The sequence below is a fragment of the Haliotis cracherodii genome, unplaced genomic scaffold, assembly GCF_022045235.1.
Source record: "Haliotis cracherodii isolate W230 unplaced genomic scaffold, xgHalCrac1.p SCAF_49, whole genome shotgun sequence".
In the NCBI taxonomy this organism is placed as follows: Eukaryota; Metazoa; Mollusca; class Gastropoda; order Lepetellida; family Haliotidae; genus Haliotis; species Haliotis cracherodii.
This window is the reverse complement of record NW_027266307.1, coordinates 47,073-74,162: the sequence shown is the minus strand read 5'-3', so window position 1 is coordinate 74,162 and position 27,090 is coordinate 47,073. Positions and strand designations below refer to the sequence as shown.

At 40.5% G+C, this 27,090-nt stretch overlaps 1 protein-coding gene across 2 annotated transcripts in view; it reads right to left on the bottom strand.

The window, feature by feature from the left end:
- LOC139441918 (calcitonin receptor-like) overlaps positions 1 to 27,090 on the bottom strand; it is an 84,999-nt gene that overhangs the window by 19,038 nt on the left and 38,871 nt on the right. For both annotated transcript variants that reach the window (XM_071222665.1, XM_071222666.1), the window contains exons 3-7: positions 20,573 to 20,689; positions 11,397 to 11,494; positions 6,226 to 6,317; positions 3,310 to 3,436; positions 185 to 338 (exon numbers count right to left, since the gene is read on the bottom strand). In XM_071222665.1, the coding sequence (XP_071078766.1) occupies positions 185 to 338; positions 3,310 to 3,436; positions 6,226 to 6,317; positions 11,397 to 11,494; positions 20,573 to 20,689 (588 nt within the window). The remainder of the gene's footprint in view (positions 1 to 184; positions 339 to 3,309; positions 3,437 to 6,225; positions 6,318 to 11,396; positions 11,495 to 20,572; positions 20,690 to 27,090) is intronic.

Below are 27,090 nucleotides of genomic sequence, written 5' to 3'. Positions count from 1 at the left end.
CTGGGTTCGAATCCCTGTTCGACCCGATTGCGTTTCTGGTTTTGTCATCACCATACCCTGCACGTGGGTTTCATCAAAGTGGTAAACATCTAAATTAAGCTGACACGCCATGATATAACTGGATTAATGTTAAAAGCAGCGTTGAACCCAACTCACTCATCTACTCACTCACTCTGTGACCTACCCCAGCCAAATATGATGCAAATCCACAGCAGCTTCTTCTCCTTGGTGAAGGCGAGGGCGATGAGCGTGTGGAGATAGAAGCCCTCACAAAGCATCCAGAAGTAGTTGCATATGGTTATGTACTGCGTGAACACGTGCAACACACGACACCACACCTGCAAGGTGATACCAGTTGTCACATATAGATATAATTTGTACATTCAAAGCTAGACCCGTGAAGATTCCGGGGTAGAGTAGGTCTTCAGCAACCCATGCTTGCCGTAAAAGGCGACTATGCTTGTCGTAAGAGGCGACTAACGGGATCGGGTGGTCAGGCTCGCTGACTTGGTTGATGCATGTCATCGATCCCAATTGCGTGGATCGATGCTCATGATATTAATCACTGGATTGTCTGGTCCAGACTCGATTATTTACAGACCGCCGTCATAAAGCTGGAATGTTGCTGAGTGCGGCGTTAAACAGCAAACCAACCAACCAATCATTCAAAGCTAACCTTGCAATTTCACAATGCAAACGCATGAGACAACGCAAGAAGCTGGCGTGATTTGACGTTTCATATTTAAAGAATAATGGTTAGATGCCGAATACACTTCGTCAAATTGGTGTCATCATATGATTCATTATTGTTTTCATTACCAATCGCTACTAACTCCTATGTATCTAAAGATGTTTGGTACTATGACTTGGTTCAAAGCCCATTAGGACCATATTGGTATTTTGTTTGTTCTCTTTTAAAAGTCGATACTACGACTTTCAAAACTCATAATAACGAGAATAAAGTTGTAATTACGAATTTTTCAAAACTTGTTATTACGACCAAAAAAAGTCGTATTTACGAGAAAAAACGTCGTAATTACGATGATGATGAAAGTCACAGTGATATAATGACAAAGCAATAAATAGAATCTTATTATAAACTATTTTTTCTCGTACTTACAAATTTATTCTGGTTATTACGAGTTTTGAAAAGTGGTAATTACGACTTTTTTCTTGTAATTACGACTTTTTTCTCGTAATTACGACTTTTAAAAGAGAAAAAAAATACCAATATGGTCTTAATGGGCTTTCGTAAAGATGGAACCGATAATTTTGATTCATAAACACGTGCTCGGAATCGAACAATAGACTCTGACCTCTATTTTTATCTGTTTATCTTACTGGCTGTATTTGCTACCTCCTTGGCTAAAAACAACCTCCTACTAAAGTCCACAAGACGAAAAAATGAGAAATTCTTTTGAACCATAAAAATCAATCTTGGAAATGTTCCGCATGCGGCCCGCAATAACGAAATATGTATACATGCCAGTGGCATGCCAACATGAAACGCTGGATGTGGCCACGGGCCAACACACAAAATAAACTCCTTTATACGCTGAGAGTGAAGTTCCCTCCGGGAAATCTCATAAACTGGCCTATGTAAACATGACGGACCGTGGGGAGTATTAACGGAGTATTTAAAGGTTCCCTTGCCTGAGAAGGACACAGGGGAGAGCGAATCGTATCGTTACATACCATTAAGAAACAAACGTGTGATTATTCGAAGCTTGAAGTTAACGATGTATGACTTACGTGTAGTCTACTGTCCTTGCCAGATACTTGAAGGAGAAAAGTAACGTGCCAATGTTCTTGTATATCAAACTGTATTTAAACATTAAAAGTATTTCAACAAATTCGATATTTCAAATTCGAAATTATATCTTGCAATTGTTTTGCTACATTGGGTGATTTGAGTTAATTGGTTTGTACTCCGCATTAAATACAAAACATGTAAACACTCAAAAAGGCGTTGTTATTAATCCTAATAGACTTTATGACGTCACTAGTTTACCCTAGCTGCAAAGGCAAGTGAGGAAGGGAGTCAGCTGGGTTTAACGCCGCTTTTAACAGTATTCCAGTTATATCACGGCGTGTCAGCTTAATGTGGGAGGAAAGTCCGAAGTAAAGCAGATCTTAGACCTTTACCACTTCGGTGAAACCCACGAGCACGGGTATGGTGCTGACAAACCTAGAAACATAATCGGAGGGAACCGGGATTCGAACCCACAATCATAGGTTTCTGGCGTGCCCAAGGGATGCAACTCTTGACGAGTTAGACGACTTCGCCACCTGTGCCCCCGTCCCTTTATCGAAGGTTAACAGTCACACATCGTGTAAAATCGCGTTGCGATCGTCTTTCTCGCCTTTCAACGGATAAGCATTTGATACAGAAGGGACTTGCCATACCCCGCGGGAACTAGTGCCAAACAATCTCAGCCATCTAATTGACATTTCAGAATTTTCGTTTGCTCAGTTGTCAAATTTTGAATCAAGAACAAAATACATGCAAACGTCGCCAGTTTGAAACTAAATCCGTAAAGCTAGATGAAGCTGCTTCCGGTTACTGTCGACTTCTAGTCATTTCATTGGTCGGTCAAAGTCAAAGTGACGTGACCTGTATTGGAATGTTCTCAGATCTTTGTGTAGCGAAAGCGAGCACTGAGATCTGATTTTAAGATTGTTCATTTTTATAAATTAATTCCAACGGAGTTAAACAGAGACATGTAAGCTTTAAGACAACCTTTAAAGGTGACAATTCAACAGTGAAATGCTGCAATCAACACTTCCCAAGAAATGACAAGTAAAAAAACACTTTGGATGATTCAAGGACTGATGTTTGATAACGACGAACGTCTTCAAAATATCTGTATACGCGAACGAAACACCATGTAGTATACTGAGTCCAGTCTCACTAAAACGACCTTTATAGCTTTATATAGTACAAAGTCTAAGGTTAAATGTTTCAGTCTTCGATGAGTGTGCACATGTGACTTGTGGACTTGGTTTTTTGTTTGCTGTTTAACGCCGCACTCAGCAATATACCAGCTATATGACGGCTGTCTGTAAATAATCGAGTCTGGACCAGACAATCCAGTGATTGACAGCGTGAGCATCGATCTACACAATTGGGATACGATGACATGCATGAACCAAGTCATCGAGCCCGACCACCCTATCCCGTTAGTCGCTTCCTACGACAAGTATTGGTTGCTGAAGACCTATTCTAACCCGTTTCTGCACGGGGGCAGTCAAGCATGGGTTGCTGAAGACCTCTTCTAACAGGTCAGTGAACACGGATGTTGGACTTACCGGGTTGTCTTGGATGACGGCTTGCTTCATGGCCACCTCGGTGTAGTTGATGATCCACAGCAACCCCGTCAGGATGTACGACACAAACAGATGCTGGTGGAGGGTCACTCGGTTGCACTTCAGCTGTCTGTAGATGATGTTATATTTGGAATGAGTGACTGACTGAGTGGGTTTAGCATCTCATTATGGGGGGGAGGGGGGGGGTCCGTGGAAAGACATAAGTGGCGCAGGTCACAGACGGTTACCTCTATGATGCAACGTACGACCAAGGGCAGAGATCAGAGGCAAACCCAGATTAACACTTAGCGGATCCTGGCACCTGAGGGAGGTAACTTTACCCCCACAGCTGTTTAGCAGTTTAAGGAATCAAGATGTATGACAAACTCCGTTATTGCTTGTGTGAGTGGCAAATGTTACCGGTATCGGCTTACCCTTTTCTCTGATTTTCAGTGATCCATTTATATAATTATCATTTTGTTTTTGGCCTTTCATGACCAATTGAATCTTTTCGGTAAATAACCGAGACTGATTATTCTCGGACGTTGGCGTGCAAAATGATATGTTGTAATGAAGGGGTATATCTGTGAGGGACGTCACGAAGAAAGTGTCATAACTCAATCTTTATCTTTCCTTGCATGTATAATACAAAAACATAATTCGTAATGACGATTCGATAAACTTCCTTATTACTTGCCCGTGAAGAGATCACCCGTTTAATAAACATACAGCTGTATTACACATTGGGTAATACCAAAACGCGTGCTTATATACTCTCGGAACACGTTTCTAGAACAAGTATTGAAAGCTATCAACATCCCTTGGCTTATTCAACGACATTGCGTGTGGAGATGATAGATCACTGAGGAGAGCTTATGCACACTCGATGACCCCAGCAACCTTGTTGCTAGGCTGACGTCACATGGCATTGTTTCGCCGAAGGATCTTGCAACAAAATTCCACAAATTACGTCATCGGGTATTGTGGTGTCTTTGAGGTGCAAGGCCCCGTTCCACAAGGCGATCGTCCTTTAGCGCAACGACAGTCGTTGGTCTAAGTTAAAGTATATGTGAGTTGGGATAACCTTAACGCTACGATAATTTTGTGGAACGGACCCCTGAATTCTAAAGGTGGGCCGTTGTATGGTATTATATTCATACGTTTCAACTTTTGACGTGTTTGAAGTATTATTGTGTTAAACTCAATTGGATTTTGCCGTGGATCGTGTAGGTGTCAGACTATTCACACTCAACAGTATAATTCTAAAAACGTTACAAATGGCAAGTAATAAATAAAATATTAAACTCGCTCCCGTGTAATACCAATTTTATGAAACTCGTGAATACCATAACTATTCACGAGTTTCATAAAATTGGTATTACACGGGAGCTCGTTTAGTATTCTATACATGTGTTATCGTGTACATATTTGTCCCAATTCGTTGAAAATTCCTTACCTTATTTTTAATACAAATTATCAAAACTACAGCTTATATTATGATAAAATATTCCCAACTTAATCTTATATAACCCGCATCTCCACCAAATTAACAACGTGTGTCGGTCTGACGTTGGTTAATGAACAATTTGCATACACATATATGCAAGAGGCCGACATATGGTTCTCAGTAGGAAGTGACATCTCGGAGACGATGGCTTGTGGTATATACAGTTCTACTTTATACATGTTGATTTTGTGCCTGTGGGTATGAATTTGGACGGCTTGTTGTCCATGTAAGTAGGATGCAAAATGAAAAAGTCTGAAGAACATGTACCAAAGTAATATTAAGATTATATAAAACATATGGAAAGTAAAATAATTAAAATGAAATAGAAGTAGAATAATAAAGGTAGCTAATTTTAAATGTACGAGAATTTGGATATACAGGTATATAAGATTAAGTTGGGAATATTTTATCATAATATAAGCTGTAGTTTTGATAATTTGTATTAAAAATAAGGTAAGGAATTTTCAACGAATTGGGACAAATATGTACACGATAACGCATGTACCATGCCACGTCATGGCAGCAAACATTCATTTCTCTGCCTCGTCTCTCCGATCCAAGCTCCTTACAGAGAAATTGCGCCGCGTAATGTATATTAACATTGATATTAGACGTACGTGATACACAGAGCCTAAAGATAAACAAAAGGCATCTGGCAATCTGGCAAAATGACGTTTCGCATATCATTCTCCGTTTGTTTCTAAATGTTTGTAAATTGCGGTAAATGATAAACATGCGGGTAAGATATATTTTCGGGTTATCCCTTTGGGTATCAGTTTGATGTGTTGCCGTGTACCGTACGATACACCAAACTGTACTCCCCTCGTGATAAGCCTACAATTTATAATAATGTGGTGAACAGGGGTAATTGCAACAAACAGACATCAGAGTGGGCAAGCGGTCAAATGTGTCATGCTAGCAAGCGCCAGGTGCTGAGATCGTATCCTGCTAGTTGTTATTCAGCCTTGGGACCAACAATATTTACAGGTATTTACACTGTTGCCATTACCCCTGTTGCCATTGCAGTACATACACCCTGTGCACTGAAAAGAACCCACTCGTCCGATGGCAGATGACCAGATGGTGGGAACTCGAATACGTACAAACACCCGAAACACAATTGTCAAAACTTGTGGTGTCACCCTGGGCAAGCGACTTAATTCAAATGTGTCTCTGTTCACCCAGCAGGACACGGGTACCCGATATGTGAAGTGAATGTAAAAACCTTCTAGCGCCCCAAGGCAGCTTGGGTTGTATACTCCCCAGGGAGTTGAGAATGACAACTGGAATGCAACTGGTCGGGGAGAAAATAAAACCGCATTTGAGCAGATACTAGTACCCGGATACCTGCGGTATATAAATGTATGGTTTAAATTTTAAATTATATAAAGTCGACTCGGTCTAAAGCTCACCTGAACAGATTGAAGACGACAATGCTGATGAGGCAGAGGACCAGTGAGGCTGCGTAGCCCGAGATGTAGAGCAGTATCACGCTTAGCTCGTTCTGAAATACAGGTATATCTGCGTAATGACTCCTGTTAATATCAAGTGAATGGGTGATATTGGTTGAACGCTGCTTTGGAAAGTATATCAGTTCTTTTACGGCGTATAAGTTTAGTGCTGAATGAAAGAAGTGATAAAGGTCGTGGGCGGGTGAAACCCACAAGCACGGAAATACAGTTGAAAACTTTCACTCATAACCATGACAAATCTGGGCTTCGAACTCGCTATCAGCGGATCCTGTTCGTCTAAACGACGCAACTGTACGTCGAATCTTGGCAACTCGGCCATCCAACTTTAGAGGCGTAATATCCTCATTAGGTTGATCGATGCTCATCATGTCAATCACTTAATTGCGTGGTCCCGACTTGATTATTTAGAGACCGCCGTGATATGGCGGTCATATTGCCGGAGTGCCGCGTAAATAACAAACAAACAAACAAACAGAGGTGAATTCTTGACATGTGAGGTTTTATTGAGGGACAGTGGTGAAGGTCTGAGCACCTCGACAATGCATTGATGCTATATTCCTCTACCCTGTGGGCGGTCGGGTAGCCTAGTGGTTAAAGCGTTCGCTCGTCACGCCGAAGACCCGGGTTCGATTCCCGACATGGGTACAATGTGTGAAGCCCATTTCTGGTGTCCCACCGCCGTGATATTGCTGGAATATTGCTCAAAGCAGCGTAAAACCATACTCACTCACTCACTCACTCGTCTGCCCGGGGAGCGGAGTGTCATTGGTCCCACCCCCGGGCAGGTCATACCAAAAGACGTACTAAGATGGGGATAAAACAGGTCGGCTCGGAGTCAGTATACTGTGTCTGAGTGGGGTATCCATGTTAAACTGTGGGCATGGGATCTCAGCGGGATAGCAGTACCAAATCGGCATAGCAGGCACAAATCAATCTCTCAGTAATTCACTCTAGTATGGTCTTAGTCTCTGCTCAGGTCCCTCCCCTCTACTGGGCCGAAAATACTCACTTAAAGCTCAGTTCCCTTCATTCATACAGTATTCTACGTCCCCTGTTCAGTTTTGGCATACAGTTCTGATCAGTTTTGGCATACAGTTCTGAAGTTTTCATGATCAGCTGTTCACGTGACCTTCTTACGTGAGAAGTAAGTAGCTGATTGGTCAATTGCTATGCATGAAATTTTCTGTATATATATACAAGGTATGCCTAACCCGTGAGAATTATTGTCTGCACGCTTGAACTTTGTCAATGTCCCATTTGCTATATGTATGTACATGTAGAACACATTATCCGAGAGTATTGATATCTGGGACAGTTTTAGCACACGGTGTATATATTTGGGATTCCAATAAAGCACACGAAATTGTTACAGTTTTTAAAAGTTTGCCTGTGTTTGAAGGAAACATGCACACGTTTTCGGACAAATAGATTTTAATTATCATACCATGTCAGAATGATAAGATCTGATTGGTCCATGTGATCTTGATAAAATACTGTGTACCCCGCCTTGGAGGGGACTAAATTTCTCAGCGGGGGAAATAAAACTAATTTACCCCGCCACGAGCAAGTCAGGCTGCGCGTGGATTTCTGAGCGGCAGAATAAATCCTTTATACCCCGCTTCAGAGCAAACAACCGCACGTTTTTTTTCGAGTTAGTGGAAGTCACGTGGCATAGCGCAAGCAAGCACGTCGCTCTGTATGTGAACTAGTCTTGAACACAACGAAAATCTCATTTAATCTCACCAAACCGCATTTAACGGCATCCTCACATATATCTATTAATCTTACGTAGATAAAACCAATATACAATCAGAATCACAGATCAGAATACATTCAGGCACAATTGGGAGCTCCAATAACAGGCGATAAGAACTGCATAAACATTATTTTCAATTTCATGTTTAAAATGGGTATTTATTTTAATACAAGAATCGCCATTACCTGTTACACTATCTACCTGGATTATTGCAATAAACTAAAAGTCCACGGATGACTTTAAGAGTGTCTTCTGTGTCATCTCGTTAATATTATTCCCTTAAAACGACATGAAACAACACGGCTCTGCCGTCTAGGTCTGTAATATTAATAATTGTCTTTATCGAAGACCAGATCCCACGATAAGTAGTTTCGTTAAAAGTCAAAGATCGAAAATCTAATAATATCAAAGAACATATATTTGTGAACGATGTTTTTCCATTCCCCGAAGCTATTACATGAGTGATGTTTACGTATGGATCAATTAGGGAAAAACACAATTCAAGTATTGAAATCTATTTCAGATCAGATGGCATTTCACTAAATGCGGCGTCGACTGGAAAATGCGGTGCGACAACATGATTGTGTAAATTTAGTTTGAATAAAGTTTATGTAAGACTTTCCCTGTAGGTTTCAAGACAGAAGTTCGAAAATTCCCCAGACCAAGAAAAAAAGTAAAGACGTTATCGTGATAAGATAAAAACACGTTATCATACAAAAGCTATAGTGGCAATATACACTACTTTATAAGAATGAAGTAAGCCTTAACCGTATTGTGATATACAGACAAACCTTGAAAATAATTCTAACTCTGATCAACAAGCATGTCATTTTCTATAAATTCTACAACTGTGTAGCTTTCAAAAAGTGTTTTGGATTGTAAGTTCGGGCAATGACGTGTCACTGTTCGTTTTTGTTCAGCTCTCCTACTCGACAGTTTGCATGGGTGCGCTTTCTCCGCTATATCCGTCAGCTTTCTCCGTTATATCCGTCAGCTTTCTCTGTTATATCCGTCAGCTTTCTCTGGGTAGACATGTTATATCCGTCAGTTTTCTCCGGGTAGACATGTTAAATCCGTCAGCTTTCTCCGTTAAATCCGTCAGCTTTCTCCGTTATATCCGTCAGCTTTCTCCGGGTATACATGTTACATCCGTCAGTTTTCTCCGGGTAGACATGTTAAATCCGTCAGCTTTCTCCGTTATATCCGTCAGCTTTCTCCGGGTATACATGTTATATCCGTCAGTTTTCTCCGGGTAGACATGTTAAATCCGTCAGCTTTCTCCGTTACATCCGTCAGCTTTCTCCGGGTAGACATGTTATATCCGTCAGTTTCTCCGGGTAGACATGTTAAATCCGTCAGCTTTCTCCGTTATATCCGTCACCTGTCTCAGGTTCTACATGTTATATCCGTCAGCTTTCTCCGTTATATCCGTCAGCTTTCTCCGGTTCTACATATCATATCCGTCAGCTTTCTCCGGGTAGACATGCTAAATCCGTTAGCTTTCTCCGTTATATCCGCCAGCTTTCTCCGGTTCTACATGTTATATCTGTCAGCTTTCTCCATTATATCCGTCAGCTTTCTCCGATTCTACATATTATATCCGTCAGCTTTCTCCGGATCTACATGTTATATCCGTCAGCTTTCTCCGTTATATCCGTCAGGATTTTCTCCGAGTATACATGTTATATCCCTAAATGTTATATAACCTAGCTTTCTCCTGCCCTACATGTTGTAGCAGTCAGCTTTCTCCGGATCTACATGTTATATCCGTCATCTTTCCCCGGTTCTCCATGTTATATCCGTCAGTTTTCTCCGGTTCTCCATGTTATATCCGTCAGCTTTCTCCGGGTATACATGTTAACGTTTTCTCCGTCAGTTTTCTCCGGCTAGACATGTTAAATCCGTCAGCTTTCTCCGTTATATCCGCCAGCTTTCTCCGGTTCTACATGTTATATCCGTCAGCTTTCTCCGTTATATCCGTCAGCTTTCTCCGGATCTACATGTTATATCCGTCAGCTTTCTCCGTTATGTCCGTCAGGATTTTCTCCGAGTATACATGTTATATCCCTAAATGTTATATAACCTAGCTTTCTCCTGCCCTTCACTTTGTAGCAGTCAGCTTTCTCACGATCTACATGTTATATCCGTGAGCTTTCTCGTGTTATACATGTTATATCACATGGAATGACATGAAGTCTACCCTTTCGGAACATATCATAAACAAATCCTAACCACCATATTTCCTGGCCACAAACCAAGATTCTCCATATTAACATCAGTTATTGGAAAAAGGGGAAACTACAAGACAGTATCAAAATCTATAGGGAGAATCTAGACACTAACTCAAACTTCAAATTAGCACCTTGTCACCACTGCACCTCCAGTGTACTTAATTGCATCCTCTTCTGTTAATCTCATCGGCTTCGTCATTATATCATTATCTTTGTACATCAACCCTATCTCATCGGATTCGTCGTTATATTTTTGTCGGGGGCAAACCTGATGAAGTAATAGTCGAATAAAAACTGTCTGCATATTGTTGTGTATTCTATTCAATTCTATAAACGAGCACTGTTTATGAGGTATTTTGTAGAAACCGATATTTTAATAATAATGTATAAAATTTCATTCGATGCTTGCCGTAAAAGGCGACTTTGCTTGTCGTAAGAGGCGACTAACGGGATCTGGTGGTCAGGCTCGATGACTTGGTTCATGCATGTCATCGATCCCAATTGCGTGGATCGATGCTCATGATGTCAATCACTGGATTGTCTGGTCCAGACTCGATTATTTACAGACTGCCGTCATACAGCTGGAATATTGCTGAGTGCGGCGTTAAACAACAAACAAACAAATGATGATCCCTCCTTGGAATTAGTTTACCGAAGTGAGGATACAGGGGGCCATGAGTAAAAGAAAACAATAACGCACATGTCCATGGTAAATCACCCGTAAACTGATAAAATAAAAATTATTTATTTTGCACATATTTTTCGACACGCTGTGTGTGTGGCTCCTTTTACTAGTCCCAGCCCGTGGCGGTTTCTAGTGCTATATGCTATAAGCAATTAAACATGGATGCCCTTATCAGACACGGAGCACTGACCCCGAGCCGAAAAGGTTTTTGGCATGACGTAGCCAGTGATGGAACCGTCGACTTCACCGGGCAGACGCCCTATCCACAACATCACGGAGGCAGTCTCTGGGCAGACGCTGTATCCACCAGACCACTAGACCTGCTCAACTTAACATTACCGCAGTCCTATAATTGTCGGAAACAGTACAAACGTGTACTCATCTAGGGAATCGAACGCGTTACGAACTAACGTTCCTCCCAATGTGCTACTCTACCTACCTGTACGAGGGGGCACGCCCTGTAGTCGGTCCATATGGCTCCAGTGTCGGGGTGAACGTACCATCTCCCATCCTCCATGCAGTATTTACGTCCGAATGCTAGAAAAATATAACAGTAAGGATTACTTTCACAGAAAAACTTTCCAACAGACTCTTTCATGTTTTGGAGTTCTACTAATATTCGAACATGATCAGCGTTCTGGACCAAACTGGTTTTCCTAGTTGTACCTAAAGACAGTGCAAGCCAAAGGATATATTCATCTTAGGTTTGTTTGTTTGTTGTTTAACGCCGCACTCAACAATATTCCCGCTATATGACGGCTGTCTGTAAATAATCGAGTCTGGACCAGACAATCCAGTGATTTACATTATGCGCATCGATCCAAGCAATTGGGATCGATGACATGTATCAAATTACTGCAAATTGAAAAGCGCATGAATACTTGGAAAGCTAGAAATTTAACTCTTTATGGAAGAAATACTGTTTTGAAACCAGTCCTCCTTCCCCCCCCCCCCCCCAACCCCAAACCCTGCATGTCACACAGGTGCATTTAAAAAAAATGTTCCATTTTTACATGGAAGGGCAAAGTCGATAAAATAAAACGCGAGGTTACTATATTGAATTCTGAACATGGTGGATTTTAAGTTCCCAATATTAAAGATCTAATAACACCCCAAAAGCTGAGATGGATACAAAGAGTAGATGATAGTCAACCAAAGTGGATATTTTTGGTCTCAAACAGAGTGGCCAATTCGAAGCTATTATGTCTTACAGATAGTTCACACATTAATGAAACTACAATTCCATTATTAACAAATAGATTCTGGAAAGATGGGCTTAAAGCTTGGTCAGACTTTATTTTGAAAAGTAAAACTCAATACTTAACAGAAGCAGAACTACCATAGGAATTGTCAAGAGATCAATTATGTATAAGTCGCTGGTGTGATAAAGGTGTTATTTTTGTATAACGAGGGGGCACGGGTGGCCCAGTCGTCTAAGGCGCCGCGATTCGCTGTGCAGAGTTGCGTTCCTTGGGCACGCCAGAAACCTATGATTGTGGGTTCGAATACCGGTTCGCCCCGATTATGTTTCTAGGTTTGTCAGCACCATACCCGTGCTCGTGGGTTTCACCGAAGTGGTAAACGTCTGAGACCTGCATCACTTCGGGCTTTCCTCCCACATTAAGCTGACACCATGCGATATAACTGGAATACTGTTAAAAACTCACTCACTCACTTGTATAACGATCTTATGCACCTGGAAGGTAGATTCTTGACTTATGAAGAATGCACCACAAGGTAATTTTAGCAACAAAATTCTTAACTTACGAATGTGTTCATGGAGCCGTAAAAGAATATGCGTATAAAATAAATATGATATAATTTAAGTATGTTTAATGCAACCCTCTATATCCTTTCAATCTGAGATACATTAATTATATCTTGGGAAGCTAATACTTGTTATCACCTTCTAAATTCCAAATTTGTAAAATTACCTTGCTATACTAAATGGGAACGAATACTTGGTTGTCACTATACAGAAAGCGATTGGAAAAATGTTCAATATCATTTCAAATAAGTGAACCCAAAGTATCGATCTGAAATGGCTACAGTATAGAATAATACTTAATATACTACCAGTTAGAAATTATTTATGTAAACTGGATCTATTGATTTACCTTAATGCGAACCTGAAACTACAGAACATTGATTCTATAAGTGTGAAATTGTTTCTAATAAATGGCACAAGCTAGAAAAATGGATTCTCATAATTACAAGTACCAAAACAGTTTTCAAATCAAAATCTTATATTAGGCATGAAAGGTAAAAACAACAATCCTATTAATGCAATCATATCATATTATTGGTTAAGAAAACTATTTTTAGATCTAGCATAAACAAGAATATATCAAATGTTGAACACATAAAGAGAAAGATTATTAGATAGTATGACCTTACTAAATATCTCTATTTTTCTAGTGGAAGTTCTTTTCCTTCTGGTAATTTGCTGAATGTAGCTTAACGTACATTATCTTTAAAGTTAAGTTTTTACCTGTATTGAAGAGCCATAATGTTTTCAATGCTTATCAAAACCTATACTAGTTGTATATTTAGCTATCATCTTATATGTACCTTTTCTATGATCTCGATCTCTCTCTCTCTCTCTCTCTCTCTCTCTCTCTCTCTCTCTCTCTCTCTCTCTCTCTCTCTCTCTCTCTGTGTGTGTGTGTGTGTATATATATATATATATATATATATATATATATATATATATATATATAGCCAGCTTGTATGGATTTCGATGACAATTTCAGCAATATGTAATAATTCATAATTAATGTATTTTTTTATATTAAGTCAAATATAATATGTGTACTGTAACAATTATGCAACAGTTGTTGCTTGCTTGTACCTGAAAATATGGAAATTAAAAAAAGAAGAAAAATAAAAGATTTATTCTCGCCTTGTCAAGGTAACAGCTGTGATTCAAAACGGCTCTGATTGTTAACACGTCGACGTAACAACTAATGTTGCTGAAATGACTTGGCACAGTGGACAAAGGAGCTTTGATGTATCTCGCTTGGAAAGGGCACTTCAATAAACTTTAAACCCCAATATCTAATGTACCTAATAAATCTAATGGTCATGACAATAACTATATAATTACCGTTTCATCATGTATAATCAGAGTGTCTAGACATGATATTGTTTGATGCCGTATTGGTGTTCTTGAGAGCGTGAAAAGCCTTTTGTTGCCTGTCATTTGCAGATGAAGCTTTACAGCAAAACACTGAACGCCTGAAATTGTGCTTACATGTGTTTCACGTGTGTTGCCTTTGTGTAGCCAAACGTGCGTCAATAGCTACGATCTATTATCTTTAAATGTGAAACACAAATGTCTTCTTTTGTGGTGTTTCTATACAATGTAGAGGTAGAACGGTGTTTCTATACAATGTAGAGGTAGAACAGTGTTTCTATACGATGTAGAGGTAGAACGGTGTTTCTATACAATGTAGAGGTAGAACGGTGTTTCTATACAATGTAGAGGTAGAACGGTGTTTCTATACAATGTAGAAGTAGAACGGCGTTTCTATACAATGTAGAGGTAGAACAGTGTTTCTATACAATGTAGAGGTAGCACGGTGTTTCTATACAATGTAGAGGTAGAACGGTGTTTCTATACAATGTAGAGGTAGAACGGTGTTTCTATACGTTGAGAGGTAGCACGGTGTTTCTATACGATGTAGAGGTAGCACGGTGTTTCTATACAATGTAGAGGTAGAACAGTGTTTCTATACAATGTAGAGGTAGAACGGTGTTTCTATACATTGTAGAGGTAGAACGGTGTTTCTATACGATGTAGAGGTAGAACGGTGTTTCTATACAATTTAGAGGTAGCAAGGTGTTTCTATGCAATGTAGAGGTAGAACGGTGTTTCTATACAATGTAGAGGTAGCACGGTGTTTCTATACAATGAAGAGGTAGAACGGTGTTTCTATACAATGAAGAGGTAGACCGGTGTTTCTATACGATGTAGAGGTAGAACGGTGTTTCTATACAATGAAGAGGTAGAACGGTGTTTCTATACAATGTAGAGATAGAACGGTGTTTCTATACAATGTAGAGGTAGAACGGCGTTTCTATACAATGTATACGTAGAGGTAGAACGGTGTTTCTTTACGATGTAGAGGTAGAACGGTGTTTCTATACAATGTAGAGGTAGCACGGTGTTTCTATTCAATGTAGAGGTAGAATGGTGTTTCTATACAATGTAGAGGTAGAACGGTGTTTCTACACGATGTAGAGGTAGAACGGTGTTTCTATACGATGTAGAGGTAGCACGGTGTTTCTATACAATGTAGAGGTAGAACGGTGTTTCTATACAATGTAGAGGTAGAACGGTGTTTCTACACGATGTAGAGGTAGAACGGTGTTTCTATACAATGTATAGGTAGAACGGTGTTTCTGTACAATGTAGAGGTAGAACGGTGTTTCTATACAATGTAGAGGTAGAACGGTGTTTCTATACAATGTAGAGGTAGCACGGTGTTTCTATTCAATGTAGCGGTAGCACGGTGTTTCTATACAATGTAGACTAAGGTAGAACGGTGTTGCTATACAATGTAGAGATAGAACGGTGTTTCTATACGTTGAGAGGTAGAACGGTGTTTCTATACGATGTAGAGGTAGCACGGTGTTTGTATACGATGTAGAGGTAGCACGGTGTTTCTATACAATGTAGAGGTAGCACGGTGTTTCTATACAATGTAGAGGTAGCACGGTGTTTCTATACAATGTAGAGATAGAACGGTGTTTCTATACGATGTAGAGGTAGAACGGTGTTTCTATACGTTGAGAGGTAGAACGGTGTTTCTATACGATGTAGAGGTAGAACGGTGTTTCTATACGTTGAGAGGTAGCACGGTGTTTCTACACGATGTAGAGGTAGCACGGTGTTTCTATACAATGTCGAGGTAGCACGGTGTTTCTATACGATGTAGAGGTAGAACGGTGTTTCTATACGATGTAGAGGTAGCACGGTGTTTCTATATAATGTAGAGGTAGAACGGTGTTTCTATACGTTGAGAGGTAGCACAGTGTTTCTATACAATGTAGAGGTAGAACAGTGTTTCTATACAATGTAGAGGTAGAACAGTGTTTCTATACAATGTAGAGGTAGAACAGTGTTTCTATACAATGTAGAGTAGAACAGTGTTTCTATACAATGTAGAGGTAGAACGGTGTTTCTATACAATGTAGAGGTAGCACGGTGTTTCTATGCCATATAGAGGTAGAACAGTGTTTCTATACAATGTAGAGGTAGAACGGTGTTTCTATACAATGTAGAGGTAGCACGGTGTTTCTATACAATGTAGACTGAGGTAGAACGGTGTTTCTATACAATGTAGAGGTAGAACGGTGTTTCTATACAATGTAGAGGTAGCACGGTGTTTCTATACGATGTAGAGGTAGAACGGTGTTTCTATACAATTTAGAGGTAGCAAGGTGTTTCTATGCAATGTAGAGGTAGAACGGTGTTTCTATACAATGTAGAGGTAGCACGGTGTTTCTATGCCATGTAGAGGTAGAACGGTGTTTCTATACGATGTAGAGGTAGAACGGTGTTTCTATACAATGTAGAGGTAGAACAGTGTTTCTATACAATGTAGACTGAGGTAGAACGGTGTTTCTATACAATGCAGAGGTAGAACGGTGTTTCTATACAATGTAGAGGTAGCACGGTGTTTCTATACAATGTAGAGGTAGAACAGTGTTTCTATACGATGTAGAGGTAGAACGGTGTTTCTATACGATATAGAGGTAGAACAGTGTTTCTATACGATGTAGAGGTAGCACGGCGTTTCTATACAATGTAGAGGCAGCACGGTGTTTCTATACAATGTAGAGGTAGAACGGTGTTTCTATACAATGTAGAGGTAGCACGGTGTTTCTATTCAATGTAGAGGTAGAACAGTGTTTCTACACGATGTAGAGGTAGAACGGTGTTTCTATACAATGTAGAGGTAGCACGGTATTTCTATACAATGTAGAGATAGAGCGGTGTTTCTATACAATGTAGAGGTAGAACAGTGTTTCTATACGATGTAGAGGTAGAACAGTGTTTCTATACAATGTAGAGGTTGCACGGTGTTTCAAATCCATGTTGAGGTAGCACGGTGTTTCAAAACGATGTACAGGCAGCGTGGTCTTTCGTTTTATCCTAGCGCGGTTAGTTCAACCATGGGCTAGTGGTTAAAGAGGATGATTCCCCTCATTAGTTCAACGTGTGAAGTCCATTTCTGGTCACACGCGTTACCACTGAACTATTGCGGCTGTTCAACGACTCTTCAACGCCATTCGGCTGCAATTCGGCGTTATAATCAGCCTAGAGTCATCACGCCGTGTGCTCAGCCCATATATCAAAACCAAGGAAATATATCTCCGTAGGACCATCAACATGAACCAAATGGGTCATTCCATAATGTTTCTCCAAGAACGAGACAATCTCAGTGGTAATTATTCCTTCAAGACAAGTAATGAGTGGATCCCACTGTCGGTGATCATTGCTTGACCCGCATCGTTTACAGAGGCAGAAATTAGGTTACGGTGGAGACTGATGGAGTACTAAATACACCGACCGCCAGGTCAAGTACACAGGAGATCTGCGATCTGTGACCTGTATTAACTCGATATCCATAAATAATCATTGTATAATTATTAAATTAATCATTTGACTGACTGATTTTTTATGAAATTGATGTGTAACTTGACAACGACATTTTCTAACGCACTTAGGGACAACTGGAATCATATAATTTTTACTTTTTGACCGCTTAGTTGACTGTTTAACCTATGTGTACTAAATAACCAGATTAGTTATCTTGTTGACTGTTTACCTTATTTACTAGGTAATGCACGAAATAACCAGATGTGCTATCTTTGTGGACTGTTTACTCTATGTATTCTAAATATCTCAGGGATGAAGAAGAAGTGAATGATGATGTATTCACTCTGATAATGGACCCGTGAATATCCGGGGTAGAATAGGTCGTATGAGGCGACTAACGTGATCGGGTGTTCAGGCTCGCTGACTTGGTTGATGCATGTCATCATATCCCAATTGCATGGATCGACGATCATGATGTCAATCCCTGGATTGTCTGGGCCACACTCGATTACTGGAATATTGCTGAGTGCGGCGTTAAACAACAAACAAACAAACAAACAGTCTGATTATGGGCTTTGGTTTGCCAGCACCATTCATCCATGAAGGCAGAACTCACGACTCTTTCCTCAAACATCAATCTGTCACGCTCTCAAACTATAATTCAAGACGGAAACCTAACTCACTCACTCATACACCTGATGAAGAATATATAAAAATTGCCCCCTCAGTGGCGCAACATTTGCTTTGCCTCTGTCTATATTGATACGGTTGCGAGTATGGACTGGCTAACAATAAGTGAGTTTAATTTAAGCTGCTTTGAACAGTGTTTCAGCTACACCACGGCGCGTCAGCTTAATGTAGGGGGAAAGCCCGAAGTGATGCAGGTCTCAGATGTTTACCATTTTGGTGAAACCCACGAGCTCAGGTATGCTGCTGATAAGCCAAGATACTTAATTTGGGCGAAACGGGATTCGAACCTACGATCATAGGATTCTGGCACGCTTGACGGACGCCAAGCGAATTCAGTCACCTCAGACAACTGAACCATCCGAGCCCGCGGATTAATTGATTTGTCTGATGCCGAAGAAAAAAATGGTCATGCAACTTAAGTACATTATGAATAATGAATTATATCCGATGATCGTGTACTTCCAGTGAAAATTTATCCCGGTTCAAATTGAATAAAAGATTGACGACGCGATTCTGAATGTGTCCGGCGTTCGTCAGGAGAAAATGGTCACTTTTCACGAGAAACCTATTGGGAATCGATGTGTGTATTGATCTACCTTTGAAATAATCTGTTCAGTGATCAATTATTTCTTGGCTGTATGGTCTCTTCAGGGTCCAATGATGCATATCGTCATCGTCAATAGGTCGCTCTTGATATTAAGCTTTTCAAGCGAAACGTATATAGGACATAATTATTTTTAGATTAATGCGCCATTCGTAATGAACCGTAGCATATGCCTTCAGAACGTACATGTACCATATTAGTAAGAAAAACGTACAATTTTATGGATAACAACTTCTGGTTTATTGCATACAGCGATGTTTCTATGTAGATTCGTACACCGTTATCAAACTGGAGTGGACGGCAGGGTTTTTGTTTAGTTTGATTCTAGTTTTAAACTTGACTCTACTACCCATACGCATAAGGATGTCTCTTGATGGTTGGTTGGTTGGTTGGTTTGTTGTTCAACGCCGCACTCAAAAATAATCCAGCTATATTACGGCGGTCTGTAAATAATCGAGTCTGGACCAGACACGCAATTGGGATCGATGACATGCATCAACCAAGTCAGCGAGCCTGACCACCCGATCCCGTTAGTCGCCTCTTACGACAAGCATAGTCACCTTTTACGGCAAGCAGGGCTTCCTGAACACCCATTCTACCCCGATCTTCACGGGTCGGATGTCCCTTGAACATTAGTAACTATATAAATATAGGAGTATATAACAGTAGAAGTCTCAGGATATTTGCCCTACCCGCCATCGTGACGTATTTCCATGTACAAATCAATGAAATTGGCAATGATACGGTGACTTCAGTATATGGTAATCCACCGGTGTGACATCGTTACCTAATGCATGTCTTTATTGCATGATTACTTTCACGATACTAGTAGTTTTATGTTGTGTCCAAGAGGCCATAACATGTAACGGTTTCTGATTCCTTCGTCTGTGGGCAAGAAACACGAGCCATGGTGCTCGTGTGTGTGTGTGCGTGTGCGCGTGCGCGTGTGCGTGTGCCTGTGCGTGTGCATACGTGTGTGTATGTTTGTGGCTATTGTATGGCTTAACATTCCCGGGTCTGAAGCCAGTTCTTTCTTCTTGTATGACGTCAGCATTACGACAAGACAGTGATGACCTACAATGCACACGAAACAATTGGATGGCAAGTAACAAAGCGGAGTTATTTCTGCAACTGAACCCACTGAGAGTCCATTGAAGCCCTTCAGGTAGACGTATTACCCTCCATTCCTGATTCAACATTGGCACTGTAATGTACCTGGGCAGCATTGATGTCAGATAACGGGACACGATAAATATACCAGCTGCCAACTGTGCACCGCACATTCAACCCACCCCATGGCTGCTACAAAATAGTTTCCAAATGTAAAGTCCGATATCCGAACCTCAATGTGGTTAAGAGGTAGTATAAAACATACATTATGAAATATTATTTCTATATTAATTTCCACCAATAGTTATAACCGAACATTAAACATATTAAACAGAAGCCCAATTATCAATACTTATGTGACAGTGAAGAAACTGGGACCACTCCGATGGATGGGTATAACCTTCAGTGGCCTTGACCCGGCTTGACCTTGACCCAGTGACCTCCAGGCTACCATGTGGAGCTTCCTGGCTGCAACCACCAGATTCGGTTGATTGCGTGGAATGTGACTCATAACATCACTGACTAGACTGTCTGCTCCAAACCCGATTTCTACAGGCCGCGTGATACAGATGGAATATAAATTAGGGCACAAAACAAAACAAACCTTCAGGGTTGAAACCCGGTTGGATCTTGACGGGACACGGCTTGTAGGAAGTCTCCCCAGCAGGCGTGTAGTCAAAGCACAACCAACCATCAAACGTTGAATTACAATAGAGGCGACCTGCGGATATAGGACAAAGTTTAATCAGTTTAATATCAATACAATTAAATCCTTTGATATTTTCATAACCTTATAAAACAGAAGGGATGCTCCACAAAGGATAGATACATTCGAAACAAACATTCACCATTGACACAAGGTGTTTGTGAAAGGGGTGGTCATGTCTTACCCTGAGCACAGCATCCGTCGTGGTTGAGTGAGTGAGTGAGTTGGGTTTAACGCCGCTTTTAACAGTATTACAGTTATATCACAGTGTGTCACAGTGTGAGTAAAGCCCGAAGTGATGCAGGTCTTAGACGTTTACCACTTCGGTGAAACCCACGAGCACGGGTATGGTGCTGACAAACCTAGAAACATAATCGGGTCGAACCGGGATTCGAACCCACAATCATAGGTTTCTGGCGTGCCCAAGGGACGCAACTCTGCACAGCGAATCGCGGCGCCTTAGACGACTGAGCCACCCGTGCCCCCTCGTGGTTGAAAGTCAAGGTCACAATAGAGTAGGCCTTCAACAACATGACGTTCTTTGTCGCGGTAATAGAAAGATCACGACGTTTTCCAAGTGTTAAACTGGCAGCTGTCTCCTTGGGCTGTCAACAGCTATTTCTGTTTGTTATGTAACCACTGATATTACTGTCACCGTGGCCAATCAGTGTCACTCTAAGACACCATGTTTTACTAGCTGAATAAATGTACTTATTTCAATTCTCAAGACCGCCTCCGTGGTCAAGTGGATAGAGCGTCTGCCTGGGGGCAACCACCCCAAACACACCCTACACACCCTACACACACGCGGGGGCGGTCGGGTAGCCTCGTGGTTAAAGCGTTCGCTCGTCACGCTGAAGACCCGGGTTCGATTCCCGACATGTGTAAAATGTGTGAAGCCCATTTCTGGTGTCCCCCGCCTTGATATTGCTGAAATATTGCTAAAAGCGGCATTAAACCATACTCACTACTACACACACGCGCATGAACGTCGCTTCACAAGTGCAATAATCTTGAACGCGACGTTAAATCCCATTTCAGCCTCACTTCAATTCCCGATTTAATTTACCTGGGATATAACACAGATTTGGTTTGGCTCCGGAAATGAAGTCATTCGGTCAACAGTGAAATCCTGTTTCAATACATCACTGAACCAAAGATGCTACCAGTAGAACATGAACCTTTTTGATGATCGTGTCCAACCTGTGAAATCTGTTCAGCTGCTCAACGACAATGCGTACAATTGTATACCTTCTTCTACGATTATTCACCTCGCAATACTCTATGATTTATATATTCAAAATTAGTCATGCTTTCAGGTGTCCAAATAGAAAGTGAATGGGAACTGAAATTTATTGAGAAAACAATTTGTAAAATGATGGGCCTCCTCATTGATAACATCTGTCCAAAATTTGAGGATAACAGATTTAGTAAAGACGCAGGCATCCCAAAGTGCTCCATTTCTTCATGCACATGAATCCGAATTTCAGCTCAGATTGGCAACGTCAAAACAAGGGAATTTGTCCAAGAACTTAAGCTTCAGATATATCGATGATTTAATAGTCCATAATGGGCACATAGCCAAATCCCTTCCACTTATTTACCCACGTGAACTAGACAAAAAAGGCGATAAGAGAAACCGCTTGATCTGTTTCACATTTATATCTATGCATAAACAATAAGAATGACAAAACCTGTCAACAAGATTTCACAGATCTAGCCTTTGGTGTCTACATTTCACAACTTTTGAGATACCGCCAAGTGGAATCTTTATTCGAAGATTTCCAAAAGCCTCATACATTTCTTGGTCAAATGTTGTCTGATCAAGGTTACAACATAAATTGAGTGAGAGTATTCCAGCAATATCACGGCGCGGGACACCAGAAATGGGCTTCACACATTGTACCCATGTAGGGATTCGAACCCGAGTCTTCGCGTGACGAGCTTTAACCACTGGGCTACCCCACCGCTACAACAGTAAGGCATCAGTGAAGCTTTCAAAATGTTTTACGCTAGACATGTGGAAGACATTTCCAAAGTAGCGGCTAAAATGATTTCCGATGCAATTCCTTTTTTTGACCGTGATAATATATCATTATATACCTCGCTTATCGTACAGCCAGACGAATATTGACTCATGTAAGCACCCAAATGCACTTGTCAATTTGTGTATATTGACGACAGGTCAAAAACCATTTACATATATTCCAATATAGGTTACACGTCACATGCATGCTCTGTAAAATACTTCTGGATCACACAGGGAGTGCAGATAAGACAAATGTACTGAGCCATTGAGCAAAGCCGGAAATATTGGTCACTAAAATAGCCATGATGGTCGATATTGAACACGGAAGTAGATTAATTTCCTGTCGGTGGATTAATAGTAGTGTCAATGGACTAGACATTTTGGGAGTATTCACCTTTCACATGACATGAGGGACATCTAAAAGTACGCGTTAGAGAAATGATTTATGTAGCCACCTTGTTGTTTCTGACATTGCCAATGGTAAGATGTCAATGTGAAGCTCTTCGTTAACAGTGCTGCCAAGTGTTAAGATTACTTCGTGATATACAGCTGTTAGGCTTCAGGTCAGTAGACTGATAGTGAAGGCTTTTCGTTCCATTTGCTCAACTGTTTCAACATTTTCTAATATACTATATCTTCAAACCTGATGAAGTAATAGTCGAATAAAAACTGTCTGCATATTGTTGTGTATTCTATTCAACTTATAAACGAGCACTGTTTATGAGGTATTTTGTAGAAACCGATATTTTATTAATAATAATGTATAAAATTTCATTCCATGCTTGCCGTAAAAGGCGACTTTGCTTGTCGTAAGAGGCGACTAACGGGATCGGGTGGTCAGGCTCGCTGACTTGGTTGATGCATGTCATCGATACCAATTGCGTGGATCGATGCTCATGATGTCAATCACAGGAATATCTCGTTCAGGCTCGATTATTTACAGATCGCCGTCATATAGGTGGACAATTGCTGAGTGCGGCGTTAAACAACAAACCAACCAACCATTACTATTGCAGAATTCAGTTGTATGACACTGAATAACGCTTACCTATAGCTATATTTCAGCAAAACTTGTCGCAATTCTTACCGCGCACCATAAGCAGCAGCATAGTATTCCTAAGTAATATATTTGGCATCACATTTATGCACGTATTCAGAACCATGGTATTCATTAAATTTGACACGGTGGTATTCTTGTGGCATACTACATATATTTACAGAACCATAATATCACCATGATATCCTTTTTACACCATGGTATCCTTATGGTAAAATCTTCAGAACCATATTCTTATGATAATTGCATGTATGAAGAACCATCATATTCACAGATGCATGATATACATTCGACACCATGATAGTCTTGTTGTACATGAAAATGCATGTATCCAAAGACATACTATTTGCCTGCTTACATGCTTACATGCTGACCCTATTCGCGAACACCTGCTGGCATGACTGATTTTTAGTGATCCATTCACACAATTTTCTCTGCGCATATACTGCGGGCAGTAGAAAGTATACACTTGAACGTTAGGTTTGACCTAAGGTAGAGCGTCCGCCCGGAGATCGGAAGGTCCGGGGTTTGATCCCCGACCGCGTCATACCAAAAGACGTTAAAAGATGGTACTTGTTGTTACCCTGTCTGGCGCTCGGCATTTAGGGGCTAAAACAAGGACTGGTCGACTCGGAGTCTGTATACTGTGTCTGAGTGGGGTATTCATGTTAAACTGCGGCATGGTATCTCAGTGAGCTAGCACTATAAATCGGCATCAGTCCGGACTAGTACAAGCAGCCACACAAACACACACACGTACATGCACGTCGCTATATAAGTGCAATAATCTTGGACGCGACGTTAACCCCTTTTCACCTCACCTCACCTTGACCTAAGGTTTCTAACGTTATCAAAACGTTTCTAGCTGAAACCAATCACCGAAACACTGCAAACGTATGGTCCAAACCAAAACTATAATACCTGTATAAAATACATTTATTTACCGTCGAATAACCATTTTTTCCTTTTTCAATTCTAGACACCATCAAACATTGGTGTTCACTTTGTTTTGCTGGGCAGTTTATTTATATTTGACAGCACTGGATGTTTTTTACACAATAAGTACTCAGAACCATGACGTTTTCATGGTATCCGTTCAGACTTTTTATCTATTTACTAAAACACCTGGCACACGTGTAGGACTTATGTTGCTAGATTACTTTTATATTGTGAATTAAATGTTTTAGAATGTAAAATGCAACTAATAATACGTTTGCATACAAAACTGTGAATATTGTGGGCAATTAAACGCCTCAATAGTAAAGTGTGAACTAGGTGCCGTAGTTATTTTGTGACGGGTTCCACCTGTGGGCGGGAAACGCTCACCTTTTCGCGAACACCTGGTATCATCACGATTTGATAGTGATTCATTAACACCTGCTTATGATACGGGGAGACAATTTAAGGAGACTCTGTCTGAGGTAACTCTTGTATGACAATTGTTCCGAAAAATTGTTATGTTCACTTCACTGCAATGAAAATATCACTTTTCTCAACTTCAGAAAACTCAGTCTTTCACACTGAAGTATATAATAAAATTGTATATGCATATTTGTAGCTTTAAATAATATGCTTTTTAGTTTTGTCTTTTGAATTGTCCCTCGTGAAGAATCTAAATCTTTGCTACTGATGACGTCCCCATCCTTAACCCCCTATCCACTGACCTACAAAAATGTATATTTCTCTCCCCCAACCTTCCCACCCCACTCTGAGAAACGCTCATGCGTGCCAATATAGGCAGCATTTAAATAAATTTATTAGAAAACAGTAAGCTCTCCATTTTTTCTATTGCCCCTGAAAGCAGTTTTGTTAACCCCAGATTGGATAGAACTGAAATTGGATCTTAAATTGATTAGTTCCCAAACACTTCCTAAACATAAAAACTTCACTTAGGACAAGCCCCGTAATGAAATAGGGTAAAGTACGACTCCGGGGAGAGAACATATTTTTTTCTACGGTGATATCTAAGGGAAATAATTTGCATCAATCGTGATTCGTTACGTGGGTAATAGTCAGTGCACATTTAGCGTGGTGTAATCAACCGAGAGCTTGCTTATTCAACAGTCATGATATATATTGACGTAATACTATTTTCCCCCGATTTTCACGGCCGGCCTCCCTCTTGTCATGCCAGGAGAGTACATCAATTCTATCCTTGGATGAGTATTGATCGTTCGTAGTAACGGACGTTTTACTTTGTTGTGGAACGGCCGGTATCCTGTGTTGGAACACCAAGGAATGCAACAGATGGCTTTTTGTTAGGTTTGGTATTTATTGTATCGATTGTTGGTAGAACATATGTTTTTTAAATGTGTACAAAATGCAACTGTACAAACTATAGTAATCATTTTCGTCAAGCTTTTCGACTCAAACATTATTGTATTTTGTCATTTGACTTCAGTTATATTCTACACGTTCACATAAGTTAAGATCAACCTGTTTGTTGCTTAACAAATATTCAGCAATATTCAAGCTATATGACGGCGGTTGTCCTTCCTATCATATATTAAGACCTTATAATTTTCCTAAAGGGTCTTTGTTGGTCTGGTTGAAGAGCTGTTTTGTCAGATACATTTGATCATGAAATCCAAATAAATTAATCTGCTCGTATCATAGGTGATCATAACAAAGCGACAAAACCATTTTAAAAGGCGCAAGAAATGTCAACAGAAAGCAGAGTCTATGCAGAGCATGATCTCGACTATATCATGAGCATGTGGTTTTTAATCACTATCAAGCAGTGATGATACCAGGTGTTCTCGATTAGGTGAAAAGGTTCCCGCAGGTGGCACCCGTCACAAATTACAATGTTACAACGGCTCTAAATTCACACTTTACTGCAGAGGCGTATTAGTAAATTGCTCAATATGTCCATAGTATTGCATACAAACGTACTATTAGTTATATTTGACCTTCTAAAACATTTACTTAACTAATGGATAAAACAGTCATATCGAAACATAAATCCTGCATGTAAGTGTGCTAGCTGTTTTAGTAAAATTAATGTATAACAAGAACGCATGTACGTATTTCCCTCAATTTCTGATGAGTGGTCCACTCCATTGACGTCACGAATAGAATATGTCATAGTTCAAGAACATAGCGGCCGCACACATTCGCTTTTACCGTAAGTGTAGCAGGGCGTGGAGTCATCCCACAGATAACATCCTTACCTTGTCAGCTTGCTGACGGGGGTTAACCTCTTTGGTCATGTGGACAAGGCGTCTGACCTCGGATCGGAAGGTCCGTGGTTCGAATGCCATCACGGGACTCGGAAATTGTATGGCCGCTACATTGGCGCCCAACGTGGGGCTGAGCACGTTCATATTA